Below are 23,264 nucleotides of genomic sequence, written 5' to 3' on the forward strand. Positions count from 1 at the left end.
GAACATCAATCATTTCCCATTCCTGCCCATCTCTGGATATGCCTAATCAACAGTCTCCAATCTATCTGAGCACTTTAGGTAGGAAGGAAAAAAAGCATATAAACTGTTTTATGAAGATCATATGAAATAAACAAAATGTTGGTGCAATGATGCAAATTAATCTTGACAAATATGTTCCATATATGTGAACCCATTTCGTGTAAGTGGTTTAATGGAACTTTGCATGTCAAGTAAACAAAACTCTTTATGGTTTCATACATAATTCACAAGGAAATAACAGCTATTAGAATTGGTACATACTTTTTCGGGAAAGTGATGCATGATGCTCGGCGTACTTCACTTCAACAGATTCCTCAAGAGAATAGAATAGATGAAGGCAAACAAACAAATAAGAGAAATGAATTATAGCATAAAATTTTCAAACTCAAAACTTCTTTGACAGGGTCTACACCTCCTCACCTCAACCTTAGTTAGTAAAGTCATCATACGCAAGCTTCATATTTTTAAACGTATAATACTCCCGCCGAGGATATACACCTCCTCACCCTCAATAGGGTCATTATTTTTGCCATGGACTTTGAGAGAACATCCAACCGTAGGAGGTGCAAAAGTAGCCGCCTCCATCTCCAATCATCCTCGCCATCTCCGTTCAACAAAGCGGCACTTAAGTCTTGTACTCTCCTCTTGTTTCTCCGGTCTTTCAACTTGCTCATGTCATTTTCGGACAATCTACATTCATTTCTTGTAGATTATTGATATTTTGGTATGTTAAATGATAATCTTAGAGATGTTATATAGCATATTATATTATTGTGTTTATTTTAGTTAATAAAATCATGATATTATTTTGTTTATTAGGTGGTGAATGCATGTTATATAATGAATATATGTCCGTTTTTTTAAAGTATTATTGCCGTATGCCGTATTATATCCGTATTAAACGCTGCATCGCATTATTACCGTATGCATTTTATGAAGCCGGATTTTTGAAAAGTATTATTACCGTCTAATCCGCTTAATCGCCGTGACGTATCCGCTCCCGCTCAATTGCCGCTCCCGAACTTACTAACTAAGCCCTCAACAAGGACTTTCAGAGGATATACACCTCCTCACCCTCAATAGGTCATTAATTAGTTATATTCTTAATCCAGCTTCTTTGCAAATGCAACAAAAGCTCCTGGATGTATGTGGAAGAATGGAGTGGAAAATCCATTTTTGATTCCATCGGAATCATATGAAATTTTTTCTAAGGGAAGGTATACCAGAATCATATGAAATTTTTTTCTAAGGAAGGTATAATTCTCGATTTCTTACCCAATCAAGAAGCAGAGGATTGCCTTGTTCATGAATGAACTCAACCCGTGTTGAGGGTGTTCAGTGGGGAGGAGCTGAACCCTCAGGGTGATCAAGAGGAGCTGAACGATGAGGGTGTTCAGGTGGAGGAGCTGAAGCCTCAATAGGTGAGGGTGTTCAGGTAGAGGAGATGAAGTGTCAACAGGGTCATTATTTATTACATGGACTTTGATCTACACCTCCTCACCCTCAACTCCCTCAACTTCTGTCTTGCGGTTTTGTTCCATTTCCTCCTGAAGCTTCTTTGTAAGATCCTCATGACTCTCCAATACAGCAGGCTCGATGGCTGATTCTTTGCAATGATCTTTGTCCTCATTACAAGGCTTCATCAAGTTCATCCAATCAGCAAGACCTTTGGAACAGCTCTGCGTCCTTGATGTCCTGCTGCATCTCTGCCTTTGGAACAGCTCTCATAATCTTAGCAGAACCAGCCTTTCCAGGCTAGGGGATGCTCATGGATCTCCCATAATCATCACCTTCAACAGGGTCCTCTGCCTTTGGAGCAACTCTCACCTGGTCCTTTCCAGGTGAGCTTCCTTGATCACCACCCTGGTTCAGCTCCTCCACCTAAATACCCTCACCCTGTTGAGGCTTCAACTCCTCCACCTGAACACCCTCACCTTAACACCCTTACCCTGTTGAGGCTTCAACTCCTCTACCTGAACACCCTCACCCTGTTGAGGCTTCAACTCTTCCAGCTGAACACCCTCACCGTTCAGCTCTTCTAGATCACCCTCAGGGTTCAGCTCCTACCCCTGAACACCCTCAACACGGTTTAGTTCATTCATGAACAAGGCAATCCTCTGCTTCTTGATTGGGTAAGAAATCAGAATTATACATTCCCTTAGAAAAAAATTTCATATGATTTCACTCCATTCTTCCACATACATCCCAGTTCTTTGTTGCATTTGAAAACTGGATTATGAATATAATTAATTAATGATAAGAAGAACAAGAAAGACAATTTCGAAGTATGAAAAAATAAGAAATAAAACAATTTAATAGACTTACTAGTAGCTATCGGGTGACTCAAGAAGTAGGGTTTCCTTATTGTAATTTTACTTCCTCTTCGTAATCGCGAAGAAGAGTAGTTTTAACTTCCATCTTGTTTCTTAGTTCTTCTTCGATAAGAATCATCAATTCCTGGTCAGCAAGCAGCTGAGTGTGTTTGACTACTTCACCAGTCACTTTTTCACCATTTACCTTTTCGGCCATCTTTGGAGTGAGATCTGCACCATTCACTTTTTAAAGAAGGGTAAAACAGTCAAATACATATAATTTATACAAATTATTTTATATATATATGCATATATATATATATATATATATAAATAAATTATACACTAGGTCTCAGAGAAATTGGGTCGACCAAAATTTGATCTTCCTAGTTTCTGGTTGTATCATCAAGCTTTGGAATGAATTTATTTGGACCAAAAAATTCGCACCCATTTCTGGCCCATGGATTCCTTAAGGAAGCCCAGAACCATTTGAAATGGGTTTGGCTGAGGTCCCATTTAGGTTGGTGCGGTCCATCTCGATCTGAGCCATAAACTTTAGAGTAGTTTTTTTTTTTTTTTAATGAAAGTGTAATCTCAAAACAACACAAACCACACACGAAAACTTATTTTTGTACTTTTTAAATGTAAAAAGTGCCCAGACAGCCTTTACCCCTCCTCTTTCTTCTTCTTCGCTTACCACCATTGCCCTAACCTCATCTCCTCTGCAAACAGTCCCCAGTCCCCACCCTCCACTATTTACTACCGCCCCCACCCCCTGTGTGAAGAAGACGACGGAGAGAAGCTAGAGGAGCGGTAATGGCAGGGACATAATGCAGGGGTTGCAGAAGTGCTCGGAGCGGGCACATGTCGCCGGCACCGGAGAAGATAGTTCACAACTAAAGAGAGTTGGCATATGTCACGTTTTTTGGTGGTTATTAATCACTAACTAAAGAGAGTTGGCTGTTTTTTAAAATGACACATGGAGAGACCTGCTCGCCGAGGAGGAGAACCGACTCGCTACTTTTAGCTTTCCCCCACCAGAAAAGGCTGAGTTAGTTACCTGTAGTGAGTTTCAAATTTGCAAGCCTGCCGATGAAGATGAAAATTGCGACAGCAGCTTGAGATGCCTAATTACGACAGTGACGAAGATCTTCACAGCTCTTGATACTGATAACGACGATTTGAGCTCATTTCAAACCCTAGCTTATGCTCGAACCCTGACGTCACCACTTCACACAAAAAGCATCTATTGAAATAAAAACAGGCGCCAAATAACCCTCTATCTATAATTACGGAGAGGCATTTTTTTGATAAAATAAGAACGGAGAGGCGCAACCTTACATAGTAAATTCGGGAACGGCAATTGCACAGGAATATATACGTACGGCAATTAAACAGACTAGACGGTAATAATATTTTTAAAAAATTCGATTTAATAAAATATATATAGTAATAATACGATATGCGTCTAATACATGTTTAATACGACAAATACAATAATAATACTTTTTAAAAAACGAACATATATTCATTATATAACATGCATTCACCACCTAATAAACAAAATAATATCATGATTTTATGAATTAAAACAAACACAATAATATAATATCCTATATTATATCTCTAAGATTATCATTTAACATATCAAACTATCAATAAAATAGTCTCTAAACCATAAAATATCAATAAAATAGTCTATTACCTTTGTATTTGCTAGCTCTCTCATTCCCTTTTTCTTTTTCTTCCTACGGGAAGGAGGTCAATCATTGTATATTGCATAAATTCTACTTAGATTTGTTTAGAAACAAAAAGGAAGAGAAATCGGTTAGGTCTTCACACTTGATTTAATGAAATATATTTCAACATTCTCATATATACAAACAAACAGAGCATATATTAGCCATTAGGTAAAGAACAACTGCAGTAAAGGGCCATTACAAACAAACAGAGCATATATTAGCCATTGGGTAAAGAAAAACTGCAATAGATTCGATCCAGTTTGGGAGGAAGAACGTTTCAGCTATTTCTGTATATGGGTTTGCAGGTTTTACTTGACATCTACTGTCAAACTTACCCAGTGTGGGAGGAAGAATAAGATGATGATGGATGTTGAATGGAGATGGTGAGGAAGAACAACAGTGGAAGAAAAAAGAAAGAAAGGGATACTAACCACAAAGGAGAAGCGTCGCCGTTGCCGTCACCGTTACCGTCGCCGTCGAAGCTTTGACGATCGCCGGTGGCTGTTGAACGGAGATGGGAAGGATGATTGGAGATTGGGGGGGGGGGGGCAGCTACTGCCTGCTAGGGCTCGACGCAAATCGTAGAATGGACTATGGAGAAAGGGAAAGTGAATCGCAAATCGTCTCTTTGGTTTTTTTTTTTTTTTTAAACATTAGGGTTAAAAACTTAAAAAGTATAATACCGTATAATACCCGAATTATACGAGTATAATATTAGGCCGTTTAAAAAATGCATTTTTTTTATAAAAATACGGGAAAGTGCGGGGACGAAAGTATTTTTCATCTAAACGTTCGGGTACGCATATAATACGCGTACTTACTAACTAAGGGCGCAACCAGATGGAAGCTTGTACGCGTATTTTGCCACGTCAACGCTTTCCCCGAAAAGGTAGGGTTGTTTAATTGATAATTAATAAAACTCCCTTGTTTTCGGGTTTTTTTTTTTTTTGAGAAAATTACATGATTAACTATTTTTGGGTTTTCATTTATAAAACTGTCCACCTATGTTTGAGTTAACAAAAATAGACAAAAACAACTAAACAAGTTAAGGTTTATAAAACTGGATAAAATAGTCTCTCCATCCCACACTTACTTTTTTAGACATTTTTATCCCTATCATTGATTTATCGCCCAGGCATCCTCTGTTCCCTGCAACCCTACCCTTGTCCCAGCCATCGCCATTCTCTGCTACCTCAAGTAACAAAGGCAAAAAAAAAAGAAATTCTTTCAAAGGAAAACTGCTGAGGAAGAAAGGAGAATCACTGTTTTATTTAGTTTTGTAAAACTAAACTTTTTTTTATCTATTTTTGTTAACTCAAACATAGAATGGACAATTTTGTAAATAAAAATCCAAAAGTAACTAATCATGTAAATTTCCCTTTTTTTGGGGTGGGGGGGGGGTGTAAAAGGAAGATTATATTTGTAAAGAGCCTTCCCATTGATTGGCATAATCCCGTGGCAGCTGCCATCGCGGTGCCAAGCATTCTTCGTGGTGCCACGTGTTTTTTTTAGCATCTATCGATTATGTTTAAAGAAATTCAAATTTAGGGTGAATAACCACTTCAATCAATACGGATCGGACCTTTATCCGCTGCTGTAACTGGAGCGCTATTGTGCAACTGTCTTAAATTTCAATAAGATACCGGCGCGTGTAATTGCGTTTCTCAAAGCTTGAAAACTTCCTTGGGCTAGTAGTGTTGTGCCCAAGAGAAAAACCCTTCTTCTCTCATCTAAATTGATGATACTAAAAACAACTTTTACACAGTGGTAGTAGACAATTCATGTCATAAACTCCTGTTTGTTCTCTTCCCTATTTGCTAAGATGGTCATTTTTTATGGGTGTACTCGTTGAATTCCGATCACTGGAGAAAAACCCTTTTTCTCTCATCAATGCTTCTATTCACTGGATGGTATATGGTGGTAAGATATACTTGTTTGATCTAAGTACATACATGAGGTGTTTAAAGAGTTACCGCCGCCGCCGCCGCCGCCACTACCACCTCCCGAAAAAGGACAGGAGAGATATTTTTGGTGATGGGAGGATGCCTTTCTGTTTTCTTTGATAACGTTTTAAAAGAAACTTGGGCTGCTTACCAAGCTTGAGATTTGGGTGATGAAGGAATATGGTGTCAAGGAGTTTTGGTACAACACTTGAATTCTGGAACGATCAAATTCTGTTTGAGAAACATGGTAACCACCTAATTTTGTACTACACCAGGACCAAGACCACAAAATGGAATCTTGGAATTCATGGACTTCCACCTGCGTTCACAGCATTTACTCACGCCGAGACTCTTGTTATGCTCAATCAAGGGTGCAGGGAGTGGCCGGTAACGACAGAGGGGAAAGGAACCCTGGCCTGACTGAGTGGCCTCTCTTTAATTCTATATATCCCACTAATTAATTGTCTTGTCACCAACTTTATTTTCATTTTTTTCTGGATTAACAAAGATTTTGTTCAAGGTTTGATATTTCCTTATTCAAAAAATTAGACTTTTTAAAGAACACAGGAGTAAATCTGTCTGATCCAGACTGATCTGGATCGGTATCAATCAGATCAATACCGATTATTAAAACATTGCTCTGGAGACTTGTACCATTACCAGATCGGTGATAGAGTAGCATTACCCTTGGTCCGTAATATTACACCAATACCAGAGATTCCGCGTCTTTGTGCAGTTTCCCAGCATATACGGAGCCAAACTCCTGCAGAAGGGTGCCAGTTCAATTTTCAACTTCACTGCTTGTTCATGTCATCGTCTACTCATCATAAATATTAGACATGTGACTAATCGATACTGTCTTTTTTATTCAATAGTTGGAACTAGGGTTGCAAGTTTGGCCTTGTTGGCCTGAACCTGCCTTGAGTCCGAACAGGGCCTAGGCTAAGATTTCTGGTCCTGAGGGAGGGTTAGGGTCAGAAATTCTTGGCCTTGAGCTAGGGTCGGGTCGGGTCAGGGTTGAGACCTCGGGCTCAGCCCAACTCTGATTTTGACCCTGATTTTAGCCCTAAAGAAATTTCTTTATTTATTAAACAATAGAAGTTTTTCTACATATGAACAAGTACTTAGCAAACTTGGTATTTTGTGATGCATAAAAGCCAATTGCTATCAGGAGGTCTTGGATTCAAGCTTACTCTTTCAGATCTTCCCTACATTTGTTATTTTAATTTGCTTATTGCAGGGCAGGGTCAGGGCCAAAAGGCCAAGCCCGACCCAATCAAGGTCTTGGGCTGGGCTTGGCCCGTCAAGTCAGGGTTAAGATCAAGGTATTTAGGCTCTGAATTAGGGTCAGGGTGACCTGGGCTCAGCTAAGGGGATTCAAGGTTGAGCTAGAGTTTTAAAAAATCCGACCCAACCCAACCCTGCTGCAGCCCTAGTTGAAACTCGCATGTGCGTGGACAGAATAATAATAATTCACCTTAAAATTATTGGAAAAGCAACTAGTTACTTTAGAAAACCAACCAGACGGAAGCTTGCTTGTATAGGTCATCTTGTCAGGTCAACTTTTTCATTAAATCCCTCGGAAAAGTAGGGTTGTTTAATTGCATAATTATTAAGACACCCTTCCTTTCGATTTTTTTTGGGGGTAAAAGGGAGATTATATTATAATTTAATATAAAAAAATTACAAGGAGTTCACACCCAGCAAGGACATCACCACAATTGTGCAACTCTCTAACCTGATGCAAGAAAGTGCAACTTCGAAATCGATCATGCAGACAATGGATGTCCTCCATTACGCTCATGGCAGCCAGTTGGTTTTTCGTTGCCCAATTCGAAATAGATCTCCTCTTGCCGAGTTCATTAAAACCCCGGGTATTCCATGTACCCAACTTAATCATTGAGAAATAGTGGGGGAGGAGCGTTGCACTAGGCTCCTCCTGGCCGGACTTTTATCGCATTGACGAATCGACATTTCTGTAACACCAACATGCTCTTTTGGGTTCTCCCTGGCCTCTCGACCTTCTAGAATTGCAAATCTATTAGGCGAGTGACCCTTCATGGAATCCCAAGAATCTCGAGATGATCCATTAATTCCTACCTCACAAGAGAGCATCATGGTTGCGCTTCCTGATGCAAAGTGATTTGTATCATTTGTCTCTACGACAACTTTGTTCTGGCGCCCCTGAAAAGAGTTTTGAGAAACAAGTTCGATTCTTTTGCACGTATCAATAGATGAACGTACATGTGAGAACTATTCACTTGTCTTAATTTTGTCATTTACAAGGGGAGGGGGGTTTTACGGAAACAAAATTAAAATGTGATTAATTCTGAGATGTAAGTTCACCTGTTGGTACGTACAATTGATCTATTCTCTTGAGAAACCGACTTTGTGGGCCGATTGAGATCGAGATCACTCCTAGGTGGGATCTTCTGAATTCCTGGTTGCAACTGAATTTCCGCCAAGAGACTGATGCTTGTCACCGGGGGGTGTCGCCGGAGCTGCATCGGAAGAACTATCAAACTCCACGGGCATTGGCCTCTTCCCCTTTGAACGGCAACGATTGAGGGTCTTCCAAGCACTGTCAATCACCATGTTATCTTGGCCACAGTCTGGATTTTCTGTAGGTTGAGTGATCGCAACTGCAAGACATGAGCAGTCATTATGGCCAAAAACCTTTGTTGCCCCAGAAATGCAGGTTTAAACTATAGAGGCGTACCCATAAAGGTAGTTGTTTCTCCTTCTCTTGGACATGGTCCATGGCCCTCATCCAGAATCTAGCGACTCAAATCTGCTGCTTGGAAATCAAGAAATGAAGATTTCGCTCTCCAGTCCGAACCGGTTCATATCAATATAAGGTTCCATATCGTTTCCGATCTGGTTATCATTTCGACAACTACCACGAAAATGACCGCCTCCGGCTGCGAATTCAATCTCAATTCCTTAAACTATGTCAAGACCACAATACATTTGATGGGGGATAACAATGATTTAGAATGTTTCTTCTCCATTTTCACTGATTTTGGCTGATTCCAATCCCAATTCCTATTTTTAAACCTTGGGTAGGAACCGCGGTTAGCTCGACAAAGCAAGAAAATGTTGGCCCAACCTCACCTTCAAACCAAGGTTTCAAAGGTGGAGACTCGTCTTCTTGTATTCCCCCACTTCTTCTTCTTCTTCCGATGATTCCTCTTCAGATCTGCGACTGGCATTCCCTTCATTTGAACCAGTAATTTCTTCTGACTCGGAATCACCCCTGGGTTCCTCCGATCACCACCCGAACCATGAAGCAACCCATATGACCCAAGAACAAGCTGAACCGAACCACCAGGAATAGAATTAGCGTCCAAAGGAGAAGATTGGGATTGAGTGATTTTTTGTTTTTTTTTGGTTTTTTGGGTTGAAATCCCTTCCTTCCTTCTCGGTAGAAGAATAGGATATCCCTCTTCCTACAAATATATATATTTTTTTGGTAAATCTTCCCACAAATATGAATCCGTCGTCAGTTATAGAGTAAATCCAGAATTCCTCGCAAAAACCCTAGAAAAGCCCCTCCCTTGAGTCTTGAGTCTTGAGTCTTAGAAGAAAAAGAAGAAGAAGGAGATGATGGTTGAGATGCCGAATCTCCCACTGGACATAATTAAGGAGATCCTCTTAAGGTTACCCGTGAAGTCCCTGCTTCGATTCAGGTGCGTTTCCCAAGATTGGCGATGTTTGATTAGCGGTGATTCTTTCTTCATCTCTATGTACCACAATCGATCTATAGAGAAGAACCCTTCTTCTCTCATCTTAATTGATACTAAAAACAACTTTTACACAGTAGTAGACAATTCTTGTCATAAACTCCTCTTTGATGAAGATGATATGCCTTTCTTCTTAACAACTTCTTCTTGTAATATCGAATTGGGGGGGAATAATAATGATTACCGGCGGCGTAATATCAAAGTCGTGGATTCGTGCAATGGGTTGTTATGTTTTACGTATTCAAAAGGAAGGATTAGTTACAGCGATCTCATATACCTGTTGAATCCAGCCACTCGAGAACTCAAGGAGCTTCCACCACATCCAAATTCATATTCTTCTCCCTTCTGTGAAATATTTTTTAATTCTTTCGGTTCCACTCGGATCGGATTTGGGTTTGATCCCATGAGTAAAGACTACAAGGTCGTTAAGCTTGTAAACTGTATTGAACATGGCCATGTCTGGGTGTACTCGTTGAATTCCGATAACTGGAGAAAACTTGGAGGAGACATCCCAATCCAAGTCCCAAAACAACTATTTGTCCATCCAAAATCACGAAAAACGCCAGTGGTCAATGCTGCTATTCATTGGATGGTATCTTCAGGGGAGATATACTTGTTTGATCTAGTACATGAGGTGTTTAGAGAGTTACCGCCGCCGCCAACTCCTGGAAAACGACGAGGTTACTCCAAAGATATTTTGGTGATGGGAGGATGCCTTTCTGTTTTCTTTGATTGCGTTTTAAAAGAAAATTCTACTGCTTACAAGATTGAGATTTGGATGATGAAGGAATATGGTGTCAAGGAGTCTTGGACTAAACAACTAATCGTTTTCAATTCTCACCCGTTTGATTACTACTTTCCACTGGTATATGGTTGGGAGTGTACACCACTTGAATTCTGGAACGATGATGATCAAATTCTATTTGAGAAAAGTGGTGGTGGTAACCAACTAATTTTGTACAACACCAGGACCAAGACCACAAAATGGAATCTTGGAATTCGTGGACTTCCACATGTGTTCACAGCATTTACTCACGCCGAGACTCTTGTTATGCTCAATCAAGGGTGCAGGGAGTGGCCCGTAACTACAGAGGAGAAAGGAACCCTGGCCTGACTGAGTGGCCTCTCTTTAATTCTATTATATATCCCACTAATTAAATTGTTTTGTCACCAACTTTATTTTCATTTTTTTCTGGATTAACAAAGATTTTGTTAAAGGTTTGGTATTGATTCATGTCTTGTATATTTATTTATTTATTTATTTTTCTTCAATTCCAACTGTGTGATTCCTTAGTCTTCGTTTGGTTGCAAGCATAATTCTAAGGGAGGCAGAACTTGTTTCACCCTTTGTGAACGTTCTGGCAAACAGGATTACAATCAGATAAAAGTGAAGCTACTCCGAAGTCCCTACCTACATGATGAGAGGTTTTCAAAGTGGATCGATCCTTTAAGAGAGACAGGTGTGAATCCCAAATCCACAAGGGTGAATGATTCTATGTTTTTTTTTTTCTCACCGGGATATATATTGGAATCCAACCCTACTTCTTCTGGTAAATTAAGAACAACACAATACCTAATTCCACTTCTGATTTAATATCTTCTATTACGATATTCATGAATCAACCTCAGCCTCATCCAAGAACTCCCCCTAACTGAACAGAAATGGAATAGAATTCAACAGGAGCCAAAAAGGGGTAAAAAAAATGCATTGACAATGAATCTTGAATGTGTTTGATAACCTAAGAAGGAAGCCTATGTAACACAAGCCCATCATGGCAATTGGAGAAAAACTATAAACTGTTATTGCAATTTCCAAGAATACAAACCAGATTTCCCCCCATCCCATGCCCACACCTGCACTTTTTCCACACTTCTAAGGCAAACTCTACCTCATTTTCCAATGAAAAGAATCCCACTCCCCTCCATTCTACAAGGTATATATGCTTGATGGTGCCATGCAGGATGCTAGAATTGTCTTCAAAAATTGTTGGAAATGCATTTCCCTTTCAAGTAAGATTCACAAACAATAGATTCCGAGTCCACTGCTTTTACAGTTTCAAGAAATCTCTGTAAACATATCTGGGTCTCAATAACCATCTGTCAGACCTGTAGAGGAATAAAAAGTAATGATGAGGACAAGACATAAACACATGAGCTTTGGCACCCTTGGAGAGGGTAATGATGTATAGCACCCATAGTTGTTGTAATTACTTTAGTTTGGAACAAATGTATGAACCAGGTATTCCAGCCTACCAGGAAACCTTGCTAGAACTACAAATGTAGGGCTGTCAAAAGTTCCAGCAAGCTTTAATGGAATGTAAAGTCCAAATACCACGATCAAATACATGCCAATGTGTTGGCCTTTTGTAGTGTCACCTTTTCTACCATGATCAAATGGTCATTTGCTTAGTACTCTTGTCAATATGTACTCCCAGCATGGTAACACTAGAATAGTTATAAATCAGCATGTAGCAAGAATATAGTAGTTTTTTTTTTTATAAAAAAAAGGAAAAATTAGATACTGTTATATATAGAGTGGTTAAATTGGCATACTGGTCATTGAGGAATCTGAAGAAGAAGCAATGAGATGCAATATATGCTCAATCCAATCACAGCTGCAGCAATAGAATTATGTAGAAGACGCCGACTGTCCTTTGTGGGTATAAAAACTGCCTTCAGTGAATTGGTCAGTTCAAAAAGTCGGTAGGATATCTGCAGAAGCAAGTGGAGAATATAATCAACATGGGAAAAACCAAAACTAGTTCATCCCTATTAATTTTTTACTTTTTCCCTCCCATATTTTCCAAGAAATGTGAGAAGATGTTCTCACCAAGACATAAATAGCAGTTGTAAGCATGAAGTTTAACAACGGGTAATCTGGAATAAGAACAAGAAGCCATTTTGGCTGACCATTTGGCATGCTAGATCTGCAGATTGATTGAAAAAAAATATATTAGGGAGTTTGCTATACTATGCATGCACAACTCCAAAATAATTCCAGAGACAACATCAATAGATTGAAAAACACATATGAGCCCTTTGACCTTTTTAACTACATATGCTGCCATCTAAATATATGGAAGGTTCATTTGAATTAATGAAGTCTGCATACCTCAGCCAGATATGAAACTGGGAAATGTAAGTCTCCAGCGTTACCTTGCCAAGCCACCTAATAATCCAAAGAAATAAAACAAATGAAGAAAACTGGAAAGGTAGTATCCAAAATCATTTATAATTTTGACAGAAAATAGGAAAAGAAATGTGGAGCTTACGCAAACAGAGTCAAAGAGAAACTACGGAGCTGCTGTGTGCAATTTCGCAAGCAAATGTAAACACTGGACCAGAAACAACAGGAATAGTAAGAAGCTGACAGCTACCCTAGATCCTCATTTTAAAAACCAGAAGTTTATAAACACATAATGTAAAACTCCCCAATACATACGTTATGGGTATCCATGAGGTGTAAGGATGGTACTTGTTGTATGTAACCTTGTCCAGCTTGTAAATAAATTCATACCACAAATAACCAGCCTAAAAGGAGAGAGTATTAGATCAGGGCAAAAATATTAGAACAGGCAATTCTTTTAGGGTTGAAGTAAGATTTTAAAAAGAAATAAGCAGTATAGGGGAGAATATTATCATGGTAAGGGTGTCAATTTGGAACCGAAACCGAAACCGCCAGTGTAAAACCGTACCAAACCACACCGTTGCAAAAACGGTACGGTATAGTCAAACGGTTTTGACCACGGTATGGTACGGTATCGGTATTGGGTACAATACCGTCGGTATGTACCGTTACCGTACCGTTATACCGAAACCGTACCGTATATTTGTAAAATCAATTTCTAACTCCTAAGACCCTAAACCTAAATCCCTAATTTCTTAACGGCTTAGCCTCTCGTCCTCTCACGCTTTCGACTTTCAGAGTTTGAGACTTTGAGTCTCAGTGTCTTACAGTAATGGAGCATTTCACGCTTTCGACTTTCAGAGTTTCAGACTTCAGTCTCACAGTAATGGAGTAATGGAGCAACCTTAACCTCTTCAAAGTTCAAACACAACTCCTCTCACAAGGGTCGTCTTCTTCAGTTCAGCGAAAACCCTAACAGTGGAGGCGGAGATTTATCAGGTACACAATGAATCTCTCTCGTTCTTGGTTCCTCTGAGTGTTGTTGTGGTTTTTAATCACTGGAAAATTTGTGAAAAATTTCAGTTCGATTTCGTTCTCTGTGATGTGGTTTCTTCTATTTTCTGATTTATTTCCTCAAAGCTGCTGCTCTATCTTTCTCTCTCTCTATGTGGTGTGTTTAAAGATATGCTGCTGCTGCTCTCTCTCTCGTTCTTGGTTACCTCTGAGTGTAGTTGTGTTTTTTTTCAAGTGAATCACTGGAAAATTTGTGAAAAATTTCAGTTCGATTTCCTTCTCTGTGATGTGGTTTCTTCTATTTTCTGATTTATTTCCTCAAAGCTGCTGCTGCTGCTCTCGCTCTCTCTCTCTCTCTCTCTCTCTCTATGTGGTGTGTTTAAAGATATTTCTGGGTTTTTGCTGAGCAAACCGATTTTCTTCTCTCTTTGTTGAACTTGAACCAGTGTCTTTTGTTTGTTAAACATATTGCGCAGGCTGCTGCACTTAGGCTAGAAATTAGAGGTGGGGAATGGAGAAAAGCTTATTTGCAGATGGATGGGGAACCATGGAAACAGCCAATGGACAGAGAATTCTCAACATTTGTGGAGATAAGAAGGGTGCCTTTTCAATCGCTAATGATAAATGGAGATTGATTTTTCTGGCTTACCATTGATTTAGGGTTTACATATTGAAGTAAGTTCAAAATTATAATTAATTTTGGACACCATGTAAAGCTGTTTAAATTCTCACTGGGCTTGTAATTAATGTTCTGCTGCTTAATGACTAGTTTCTCAAAAAAAAAAAAAAAACAAAAAAATGGTTCCAATACCGAATAAGCGTCATTTCTAATGCCGGTAAAAAAAAACTATTTTCTAACCATTTCATGTCGAATTTGTACTGTTTTTATAGTTTTTTTTTTATAAAAATAGAATTCATACCGTTTTTGTACTGTTTGCATACCGTTTTTATACCATACCAAAACCGTACCATGTGTATACCGTTTTCATACCGTACCGTCACGGTACGGTTGCGGTATTGAAAATAGGACTTCTAAATGGTACGGTACGGTATCGGTATTGGGTACCTATTTTTGGTACCGTACCGTTTTACCGAAACTGTACCGGTTGACAAGCCTGTATCATGGTAGGACATTCAGCAGCTATAGGATTATGCAACTCACCAGTAAAGAAACTGCCACAATGATTGCCTTAATTGAAAGTCTTCGCTTGGTTTCAGATTCCTCTAGTTTATCCATCCACTTCTCAACCTACAATTTATTTTTTTTGGGGGGGGGGGGGGGGGTGTGGGGGGAGAAAGAAATTGGACATTTAGCAACAGGATTACCAAGAAAGCTGGTAGTGCAAAATGATGGTAAATTCAGAGCTCCAGTAATTACTGTGGGATGATAATAAGCATAAAGCATTCCAATGATCCAGATATAACGGTCAAGGCCTGATCTGAAATGCCATTCATGTAGACGTGGCAAATTTTCTTTTGCTGGATCAGTGTAACCTGTCAAAAGAAAAAGTATTATACATATAAACAAAACACATTTCGACAATGTGATATGTGATGACTAGAAGAGCTAAATAAATTGCAAACCTAAAAGGAATGTCAAAGGCCACCAGAAAAGGTCAAAAACTCCAGGGACTTCCCAAATCAAGATAACCACCAAAAAGCATACTATAATTTTTACAGCCATCACGGATCCTGTCTCGTTGTACTTATTAAAAATACCAAGTGCTCCATACACCATAAGAGTGAAAAGCGTGTGCATTGGGCAGATATAGTACAGCATATAGTCATTGTTAAGAACAATACAGCAAAATGCCACAAAGAAATTTAACCGCCACATCATCTGCAACAGAATCAAAAGAAACTTTCATTTCTGCATTAATCAAGAAACCAAGTTGGAAGGAAGAAATAATCTCTAATAGAGAGTATGACACATGTCTACATAATCATCAATTTACCTGAGCAAACCGTGCAAGACTAAAATCCTTCCGAATGTAGTAATAAGAGAAGTTCCCAAATCCAGTCATCCAAACATATGCAGCAATGAAGACACGTATGGCATTGTAAAACTCCATTGCAGCAAAATAGTGGTACATTAAAAATAGTACCTGGTAAAAATGATAAGACAAAGGACATTAAGAAAAAAAGAGGTGGGGTGAAGCCACACTTCCCTTTTATCTTGGTAAAAGGAAATTCTATCCAATGGACAAGGAATGCCCACCTGCATCCATCCTTTCCACTCCTCAGTTTGATGACGATTAAGATAAAGTATAGATTTTCCAGAAAATGCTGATTTGTCATGGTGCCGCTTGAGAGAAGTAATAGCTGAAACTATGATGAGAAGAGAGTAGAGAAAGAGAAAAAGGTCTCGATTGTACGTCTGTCAAAGGGAACGGATAATATCACAGACAATATTAGTAGACTGTATTTTGATGTAATTTTCTTCTCTCTACATTTATACCTAAAATATGAGGAAATTGTATCATCAGAAACTCTTAATTGCTAAAACTAAATGGAACAAACAGAAAATTTAAAAGTAGAGAGGTGAAAACAACGCTTCTTTAAGAATAATAATTAAATGACACTGCAGCAAGTACTTAAAATGAAGCAAAGCAACAAAAAAAAAAAAAAAATCGGTTTTGTTGTTAAGCTTGGATAACTAGTTATGATCCAAGGGTTGCAAAAAACAAAGGCATATCATCAACACCTGTCACTCAACGAAAGAACCGATGAACCTTGAGAAAGATGGCTCAAGAATTTTTCAGTGCCCAAACTGAACTCTTCGAGGGGTCTTATGGTGTTGCATGGAAAAGATGATGAAAGAACATAAAGTGAAGACTTCTACAATGACAATAAGTATCAAGAGTTGCAAAGAGAAGGTACAAACTACTAGTCCTCTAGTTGCAGCATATTTACTTTAGCCCAAGGAATTAAGTCTCAGACTGTATCGTATCGTATCGTCTCGGCCGATACGTCTTGGTATCGGTTGTGGTCGATACGATACAGGTCGAGACATATCTTTTTTTTTTTTAAATACAAATGCCTCGACTGTATCGAGACGTATCAACCAATACGTACCGATACGATACGATACAATCCGATCGATACGTATCGATACAGACGAGACTTTTTTAAAACATTATTTTATTATATTTAAAATAACGATACGTATCGAGTCGTCTCGATATGTATCGACCGATACATATCGATACATATCGAGACGACTCGATACGTCTCGATACGTATCGTTAACTTAAAACCCACATGCCCAAGTCATTCTTAGAATAGAAAATCGAGCTCCTAGCAGGCTGGCGGAAAAAACCTGGTTCCAGCTTTGAGAAACCCATCAAAAAACATATCTAAACTTGGTTTTTGGGTAAGATTTGTTGAGGGCTTTCATTCCTTTGCCAAAAACGACCCTAAAGTAGCTGAAATCTCATCATTTGGTGCATCTAACAGCCCACATTCGAAATCAAAAGGTGTTCTTGAAGGGAAAGGTAAGTTTTTTGAAAAAAACTTGATTCTTTTGAAAAAAACTTGATTCTTTTGCTTAAATCTTTGATTTTTGGTATGTTTTTTGGTATGAATCAAAGGGAATATGTTAAACTAACATAGAAATTGCATTCTTTGTATACATTTACAAAGATTTGAGTTCAAAATCCATGTTTCTTTGCATTTTTTACCCAAAACCGAAAATTCCTTCTTTAAAATGATTTTTTTTTATTTTCTTCTAAAATTTAAAACAAATGCTAATGTATATAATATATGTAGTACATTATGTATAGATCTATGACATCCCAAGAAGATTATACATTTACCCTAAGATTATACATTCTTCATGGCAATAGAGTGACTCTACATGTAAGAAATTTCATCTTTTAATCTTTTATAACAATTTCAAAGTGCCGCACTTGTCTGGTTATTGATTATTCACAATTCTTAGTATATATGCATGATATATGACACAAATTGCTTGTTTATATTGTTTTTATTGTCCAAAAGTATATTTCCATGTGTATTTTGATCATTTTCATACGTTTCTGCACCGATCGATACGTATCTCAGATACGCTACGATACGATACGTCTCTTAAAATCACCCGACCGATATGATACCCGATACCGATACTTAAATCCTTGCTTTAGCCTCTGTATTGGTTTAATAAGAAGAGAATGCTACATCACAAGGGGCTCAAGAAATGTATGGGATTCTGTTCCTGGTTTGGGATTAATTGTAGAGAAAAAAATATGCAGGTTCACCAATCCTCACATACACCCTCTGCATCTGTTTTGAAACATTCAACCATGCTTTGCCTGCCGGATGAGGAGATCATGACTGTGTATGTGGGACACAGGGCTGCTTTGTGGTATCCTTTCTCTCTCTCTCTAAACTTTTTTCTGCTGAATTTTTCTCATCCAGCTGCCCTTTCTTATAAGTAAAATTAATATATACCTTTAATTTGATCTTTCTTTAATGAGGAGCATCAGAAACTATAAGCATTGTCCTAAAATCTTGATTGTGCATGTGGAAGTACAATGTTGGCTGTATTTCTAATTAAACTTGAGAATCATGGGATATGCTTTGGGTATATCTTGGGAATGAAGACTGTTCCTTTTGTCTTTTAAGTATTTCAATTGATAATCAGGTGGCACTTTCCAAAACTGGTATTTCTATTTGAAGGAAAATATCCATATTGTCAACTGAATGAAACACAAAGTCAGGAATTTCAACGGACATGACCCACCAGTTGTGTAATATGCTCAAGGCATATCAACTTTTAGCCGTGAATGCATAAGACGATCACAAGTCCGGCCATTACACATGTTGTAAGTGTTCCCAGTCAATTTATGCACCTGCATTGTGAAGGTCATGGGAAACCAACAGAGGGGATCTGCAGCTCTAGGCGCTAGGTTCTATGGTGGTCAGAAAAAGGCAAAAGCATAATGAAGCCAGGAGCAAGGTGGCACCACTGAAGGGCAAAGCAAAGGTTCTCTGATATTCAATTATAAAGTCTCCCTTCTCCTTTCGTCTTCTAATCAAAATAATAATTTCAACAACTAAGAATAATCATTCAAGAAAATATAACTAAATGATACCTTGAAAATTGGCAGACCTCAAATAATATTGATTGACCATTAAATTAATGGAAAGAGACAACTGTAAGTCTTCTCTAGTTGACAGTGTTTACCTGCCAAATCAAAAGTTCTAGTTGCTACCAAATGGGGAAGTTGGTAGTGAAGTTTTTACGTACACTCTTCCCTTTGAATTCAAAGTCGTGCAAATTGTAAACGAAACATATATCTTTGCATTAAGTGTTTCCATGATTTATTAAGTCACTGAAAGTCTGAAACCAGGGTTGATTTCGATTGGATGCACCTTCCATGTTTTCTTTCATGTGTTCAAGCAAATTCCATGTATGCCATTGCCAAAATACTTCCCTCAATGGATATCCATGACAAATAAATCTTCAAAAAACATGAGAAGAATATAACCAGAGAAAAGGAAGGGGCACCTTAGTGGACTCTGGAAACAAGTCAGTGCGATCACATAGGTAGAAATAGATCAGAATCGCTCCAAATTCAGCCCTAGATGAAATTGCATGATTTCTTGAGAAAAGATGAACCATCAATTGTATAAAAACTGTTTGTGAAGAACAAAGACTTACATGGTTCTCAAAGTTGGTCGGTTCTCCAGCAAGAACAAATCATCCATAGTTAGAAACCTAGATAACCATGGCAACCCAAACAGAAAATAAGTCATGCTTCCATCCAGGCACAGGCAGAAACTCTATCAGGATAAAGTGTCATCAGTTAACCACTGACCTGACTATGTTTGCTTTGACTGATGAATTCTGAACTCTTGCAGATGCTGATCTTGTAAGGCCCCCTTCCAGCAAAATGGCACGATCATCATCCTTAATTGTTTCCTTATCCAATTCAACCAGATTGACATCTGAATGGCTGCTATCCAGAGAAGTATCAAAAGCTTGAGTGCATATTTTTATGGACCATATAGGAAGTTGGAGAAGTAGAGAACACACATTAACAGGCACAAAGAGTCTTTCAATAAGTATAAACATAACACTACAAGTCTACAACTAACTTGTCCATCAGTGATAATTTTTAACATAAAAGATATCATAATGAGTTTATAATTTAATAGTTTCAAAATATACAGATGAGTTTCATCAGTTGAATCATTCACAAGCAAAAACAAAACTCCAAGGTTCTCAGACAAATCTAGTGAGAGTCATTGACTCATAAGGTAGATTGACTATGAAAATAGTAGCATTACACTTCTATGAACTATTAACGGTGGTTCATACAGAAGCAAGTGAAAGGTCTGTGAGAACCTCCAAATCTCAAAAGACGGCTTAGATTTGATTTTAGTAATAGGAGGAGAAACTTCTTAACTATTTTAAACACAATAGTATCACAGTCAAGCAATCACAAGCAAGATTCTAAAGTCTGGTATGGAACAAACAACTTACACTTTTGGAGTAGATGAAGACTTTCTATATTCCAGGATCTCAGCATATATCCATGCAATAAATACTGGGGCTATTCCAAGCAAAAAAGAAACCTGCAACATATAGTTAAATTAAAGCATACTAAAAAGATAGTTAAATTAAAGCATAACTAAAAATTTCAATCAAACATTAACATGGAACATTTAATGAAAAGAAAAAGAGGCACCACATAAAATGTACCTAAATTCAAATAGGAGCATGAGAAAATGTGTGATGCACAGATAGAGGTACAAGTGCTGAAAACTAACAAATTGGAGCTTTGTATTGCATGGACTTCCCAGTCTATAATAATAAGGGAAGGTAGCCCAAAAGAGTTTATGCACACAGCCCACATATAATGACAACCCAACACCTTGACTGGCACCAAATTTGGTGCACAGGTGGGTCTCACTCTCCTCAACCTGCCAGTCAAATTTCTAAGTGGAAGGAGATCGCCAATTGCAAAATAGAACATAAAAAAATGGATGAAAAGGCAGGAAAAGAGGAAGAAAGTTTAATGTATAAAACAATATGGGTTTAATGACTACAAAAGAAAAAATCCAAAAAAGGTGGGTTATATGGTTGGACTACCCCAATGAAGGGGCACCCAAGTTCTTGTGCACTCTTTTAACAATAAAGATTCGTGCAAAAGACAGAATCACAACCCTTGGACATTGGCTTCCATCTATACTTATAAAGATCAGAGAAACGAAAGGCAGTCCAATTGAAAATAGGATAGGTCTCATGCTTATAGAGAGCTGCCATTTTTCTAACCCTTTCCTCTGAGGAGGAACAGAACCAATTTAGTTTGATTGGCATGGAGGAACAAAGCCTTCCATTAACCTGATAATATCTTTGGGGTAGTTATCCCCCACAGGTACTTCTCTGTGGAGGAAAAAACTGCCAATCAAGACCTAAGAAAGTGTCATGAGAGAAATCATCCCACCTCTCTTTTTGATTTCTTCATGTGCACCCTGGACATCAATCATTTCCCATTCCTGCCCATCTCTGGATATGCCTAATCAACAGTCTCCAATCTATCTGAGCACCTTAGGTAGGACCTTAACTAGTTAAGATCTGTTTTCACATCATGGGGCCACAAAGAGTCAAAGATCCAATCTCAATGACCAGAAACCTTGCTAGTTATGACATGATAAATTCCATTAGAGTAGAATATACACCTCCATATCCAAAACTGACATCTTTGTTATGGTTTGTTACATTTTGTTGGCAGAATGTCTACAATCCCATTCCTGAAAATATTTCATTTCTCTTCTCTTTATAAGATTTTTTCTACACCTCTAGACAGAGAAGTTCTGTCACGAGCAACATTGGGTCTTGACTTTATATTGACTAGGTGCCACTCACAACTCAAACTATAAACCACTTAAGCATGCTTCTTTTCTAGGGAAGGAAGTTCATGTGGCAAATCACAAAACCGTTCAGCATCCAACCTCATATGAGAATATACTTCCAGTCTTGTTCAATAAATTTCATCCAAATTAAGAAATGCCAACAGATACCCACTAGGAGAAACTATAGTACAGTTCAGGATGCGTAGAATTAAGCAATGCTCAAATAGCAAAGGAAAAAGGTCTACAAAGAAGTGCAAAATAATAAGTAATATATCACACCTCAAGATCACACCGACCGATGGAAACTCTAATGAGAAATTCAGCAAAAGCTTCCATGAAGACGAAAATAACAACAATCAATATAAAAAACAACCACAAAATCACACATTCTGCTTCAGCATTTTAACATCAACAGCCGATGACCAAGTAAACCTAAAAAGAATACAAAGAAAATGACATTTTCAAATGAACGGGAACTGAAGAAGCTAACCTGACCCGGCGTCACAGGCCCAGAAACCATCATTTTCATTCTGCAAATCAAATCAAAGAAAAACACATCGACATTAGATAACAGGAAAAGGAATTGAATTGGATAAGATACCGAGATCAATGTTGAAAGATAGAAAGAGAACCAGTGGAAAGCGCTCTGAATCTCTGGTCACACTTCACAGTGATCTATGGGAGATCGTCATTAAAACAAGAAAGAAAACCCCCAATGAAATCGAACTGCCTTAGAGATCTGAATTCACAAGCAATAAAACCAACAAACTACAACAACAACAACGATTTGCCTTTGCTTTCAAACTGGAGAAATTGTTCGGAGCCACGTCGCTCTCTCACAGCAAAGACCAACCAACGAACAGAGAGAGAGAATTGAGAATTAGAGAAGGAGAGATCAAGAAACAAAGAGAAGAAGGTGGGCAAACACATCATACGACCGTGTCTATTTAATTAATATTATAATGAATTCATCTGACCATTTGATTCAAACATTAGAGTAATCTGACGGTTCTAATTTGTCTAGTAGTTGTAATGACGTATAAGATGACGGAGTTTGCACCAAACGGTAGGGCCACAGATTTGGGGCTACGATAATAAAATGAGAAATGGAGCATGACATCATGTAATGACCCGAATAATACGCGCTCTGGTTCTTCCTCGGTTATTGAACAACTAAAATTACTAAACTAAAACTAAAGAAGTATTAAAGACGGCACTATTATGTGATTATCATTTAATTAATCATTGTCATTGTCTTAACTTTCTAGGTAAGGAAGTGTGGACCCTACTTTGTTTATAGAAACCTGGATCCCCTGTACCGCTTCTGCATACAGTGTGTATTTGATCTAGCCAATAAATGAGTATTTATGAGAATATTTGGGTCCCCCACTTTGCATCAGACACCTTCTGGAGATGCATCAACATCACAGAAGGGCTGCGGTTTCTATGTAATCTTACCTTATATTTTCTTACCAATAAAAAAT

At 38.3% G+C, this 23,264-nt stretch overlaps 2 protein-coding genes across 2 annotated transcripts; one reads left to right on the forward strand and one right to left on the reverse strand.

Annotated features, from left to right (window-relative positions):
* The first annotated feature begins 9,651 nt into the window (after nt 1-9,651).
* Nucleotides 9,652-10,893, forward strand: LOC122651099 (F-box/kelch-repeat protein At3g23880-like). Its single transcript, XM_043844431.1, has one exon. It carries the CDS (start codon nt 9,652-9,654, stop codon nt 10,891-10,893), a length of 1,242 nt encoding a protein of 413 aa, XP_043700366.1.
* A 577-nt stretch (nt 10,894-11,470) lies between these two features.
* On the reverse strand, nt 11,471-22,647 carry LOC122651531 (protein REDUCED WALL ACETYLATION 4-like). Its single transcript, XM_043844942.1, has 17 exons — nt 22,413-22,647; nt 22,271-22,314; nt 20,408-20,499; nt 19,740-19,877; nt 19,583-19,639; nt 19,430-19,502; nt 16,139-16,297; nt 15,876-16,025; nt 15,505-15,760; nt 15,299-15,414; nt 15,083-15,169; nt 13,222-13,310; nt 13,052-13,114; nt 12,892-12,948; nt 12,610-12,706; nt 12,333-12,491; nt 11,471-11,885 (listed from the first exon to the last, which is right to left on the reverse strand). The coding sequence occupies exons 2-16, from the start codon at nt 22,307-22,309 to the stop codon at nt 12,336-12,338; spliced, it is 1,629 nt and encodes a 542-aa protein (XP_043700877.1). The 5' UTR covers nt 22,310-22,314; nt 22,413-22,647; the 3' UTR covers nt 11,471-11,885; nt 12,333-12,335.
* Between the last annotated feature and the right edge of the window lie 617 nt (nt 22,648-23,264).

The sequence above is a fragment of the Telopea speciosissima genome, chromosome 2, assembly GCF_018873765.1.
Source record: "Telopea speciosissima isolate NSW1024214 ecotype Mountain lineage chromosome 2, Tspe_v1, whole genome shotgun sequence".
In the NCBI taxonomy this organism is placed as follows: domain Eukaryota; kingdom Viridiplantae; phylum Streptophyta; class Magnoliopsida; order Proteales; family Proteaceae; genus Telopea; species Telopea speciosissima.